Below are 3254 nucleotides of genomic sequence, written 5' to 3'. Positions count from 1 at the left end.
GGCTCCGCTGATCCTGGTGCTGGGAGGCATATTACCCTTTTACTATATAGGATAGAGGCCTGGGGGCCGGCTGGTTTGCCCTGAAGGGTGTCCTGGATCAGGGTGGGGGTCCCCACTGGGGTGCCTGGCCAGCCTGGATGAGGGGATGATGGCTGTTTGCAGCTGGTCACACCCCCTTCAGGGTGGGGGTCCCCACTGGGGTGCCTGGCCAGCCTGGATGAGGGGATGATTGCTGTTTGCCGCTGGTCACACCCCCTTCAGGGTGGGGGTCCCCACTGGGGTGCCTGGCCAGTCTGGGTGAGGGGCTGAGGGCTGCTTTCAGGCTGGCGGTTGTTGACTGAAGCTCCCAACCGCTCCTTTTTTTTCTCTTTTTTTATTTTATTCTGGGCCAGCTTTAGCTCTGGCTCTAGCTCTGAGGCTTCGTATCTGGTTTGTTTGCCGTTCTATAATCGAAACAATGTATAACTTCAGCTCTGAGATCCCGGCAGGCTGAAAGCTGGTTTCTGGGGTTTTGTTTAGCTTCTTATTTGCAACATAGTACATAGTTGCTTAGAGTTGCAACTCAGAGGCCGGCAAGTCAGGCGGGGAACGTTGGAGTCTGCAGTCACTGGAGCAAGCAAGCCTCATGTTCGCTTCCAAGTGCATGGCTGCTGGCCGCCATCTTGGCTGACAGTTAATTTGCATAAGGATATGCTGATTAGCCAATGGGAAGGGTAGCGGTCGTATGCTAATTACCATGTTTCTCTTTTATTAGTGTAGATAGGACAACTATAACAGTACTAGTGTTCTGATGCACGAATTCATGCAAATTGAAAGGAAATTAATTAGAAGGTGGCCAGCGGGGCAGGACTGGGCAAGACAGGGCGGACACACCCTGGAGCCACCCTCCCATAGTCCCTCCCCGGTTGGCCACACCTGAAGCGGTACACAGCTCCAAAGGCATCTGTGGAGTAAGTGGGCTCTCTCCAACATGTGGGGTCCCTCGGTCTGGCCTGTGGGGATCGGGCTGAACTGGCTCTCTGACATCCCCCATGGGATCCCAGATTGTGAGAGGGCGGTTCTCAGGTGAGGCACCCCGGTATCGGGCTCCCTCCTTTCTGGTTCTGGGGTGCGTCTCGTGAGAAATGCCGCTACCAAGTCACTGCAGCTTGGCAGCTCCTGCATTGAGCATCTGCCTGTGCATGTCAGTGCACGTGGTCAGTGCACGTCATAGCTACCAGTCAGAGCATCTGCCCCCTGGTGGTCATTGCATGTCATAGATGTCGGTTATTCGGTTGGATGGTCGCTTAGCCTTTTATATATAGAAATATAATAAAAGTTATGTGAAAGTGATTTCTCAAAATATCGTATGGTACTGTATTCACCCTTCTTGTGATGATGTGAGATGATACAATGAGACAAAGTGAGGTGAATAATGTAGGCATTGTGATGTAGATTTAGGCTACTATAAGGGTTACTTGAACATAAAGCATTTCAATATCTTAACAGTCTATTTGATAACCTAGATGGCTAAGTGACTAAACAGTTGGATATCATGTACAGCATGGAGACACTAGACAAGGGTATGATTTACATCCTGGGCATGACTGAGTGGAATGACTCAAGATTTCATCATGCTACTCAGAACAATATAAAACATATTAATTTCTTATTTCTGGAATTTTTATGTAATATTTTCAAGTCAAGGTTGACTTGAGTAATTGAAACCACAGGAAGCGAAACTGCGGGTAAAACTTCTCTATTTAGTAATTGTTCTCAGGAAGTTTCTTTTTTCTTGAGTAAAAAAGAGAGGGGTTATTATTTTAGACATTCCTCAGAGAGAAACTATATGCAGGAAAGATTACCTAAAATAGAGTCTTAAGACCAGTGGAGCCCAGCCATCATCACTCAGTAGTTCAGCATCAACCTATGAACCAGGAGGTCACAGGGCACATGCCTGGGTTTTGGGCTTGATCCCCAGTAGGGAGTAATCAGGAGGCAGCTGATCAATGATTCTCTCTCATCATTGATGTTTCTATCTCTCTCTCCTCCCTTCCACCCTGAAATCAATTAAAAAAATATACTTTAAAAAAATGACCAATGGAATTATTTGGAGATAAAGATGAAAGAGAAATTTTGCCCCAATTTTTTATTTTAAAAAACTTCAAGCACACAGAAAAGTTTTAAAAATAACTTTAACAGTTTAATAAATACTATGTACTCTAGATTCAACTATTAACATTTTTCCACATTTGTTTTTTCTTTCTCTGTGCATCCTATCTAATAAAAGACAAAAAGGGTAATTAACCGTACCTCCGCTACGCTTCCCATTGGCTAATCAGGGCGCTATGCAAATTAACCACCAAGAAAGATGGCGGTTAATTTGCATACTAGGCTCCAAGTGGTGGAGCGAAGCCAAAGGGCTCCGAAGCCAGCCGAGCAGCGAGGCCTCACGGCCCCGGGATCAGCGGAGCCATGAGGCCTCACGGCCCGGTGCCAAGCGGAGCTGCGAGGCCTCACGGCCCCGGTATCAGCGAAGCCTGATGGAAGCCCTGTGTGTTTATGCACCCTGGGGGTGCAGAGGTTCTGTCCTAGGCAGAGGCTGATGGCACAACTTCCAACTCCGAGAAGCGGCCTGGGGGCTGGAAGGCGGATCCTCTGACCTCAGCGCTGGAGTCCCACCGCTCCACCAGGAGAGGAGCAGAGAAAGGCCGGAGCCTCCTTCAAGGTGACCCGAAACCACCACCCACACCAGGCAGGCCACTGGGCCTGTGCGCGGAGGACTCACCTCCAAGCCCAGCCAGTGGCCCTGCTGCAGCCATGGCAGTCCTGGGTGCAGGCCCCAGCAGGACGCGGGGTGGCGGTGGGGGTGCCTTGAGTCCTGGGCTCCTTGCCTGCCTTCCACAGCTTCCTCCTGCTTCAGGGCCTCGCCCTCCTCGGTCTCCTCCTCCCCAGTGCCCGGAGCAGAGGACCCACCGAGGGCGCTCCCCGCTGGCCAAGGGGGTGAATGGAGCGGCAGGGACTCCCGGGTGAAGGGCCGCCCTGGGGAGGAGTCCCAACACCTCCACGCCCCGCTCCTGTTCAGTAATATCCCTGAGATCGCGCGTCTGCACCGCGGGCTGTGAGGCAGCGTGATGGCGCCGATGGTGGAGAAGGCGCTGCGACCGTGGCGCTGCTGCAGCCTGAGACCTCCTCAAAGGCTTCAAGATGTTCGGCTCCCTCTTCAAGCCCTACATCCGGTACTGCATGGAGGAGGAGGGCTGCGTGGAGTACAC

The 3254-nt window shown here is 51.4% G+C and overlaps 1 protein-coding gene across 3 annotated transcripts in view; it reads left to right on the top strand.

The window, feature by feature from the left end:
- MTRF1 (mitochondrial translational release factor 1) overlaps nucleotides 1-3254 on the top strand; it is a 94713-nt gene that overhangs the window by 86241 nt on the left and 5218 nt on the right. The window contains exon 12 of one of the 3 annotated variants that reach the window (XM_014549738.1): nucleotides 2561-2697. The exons of the other annotated variants lie outside the window; for them this stretch is intronic. Coding sequence (XP_014405224.1) covers nucleotides 2561-2641 — 81 coding nt within the window. The 3' untranslated portion in view covers nucleotides 2642-2697. Of the gene's footprint in view, nucleotides 1-2560; nucleotides 2698-3254 lie in introns of those variants that run through there. 3 annotated transcript variants of the gene reach the window in all.

This window comes from Myotis brandtii, unplaced genomic scaffold (assembly GCF_000412655.1).
Source record: "Myotis brandtii unplaced genomic scaffold, ASM41265v1 scaffold569, whole genome shotgun sequence".
In the NCBI taxonomy this organism is placed as follows: Eukaryota; Metazoa; Chordata; class Mammalia; order Chiroptera; family Vespertilionidae; genus Myotis; species Myotis brandtii.
The sequence above is the reverse complement of the archived record's forward strand: the minus strand, read 5'-3'. Positions and strand labels throughout refer to the sequence as shown.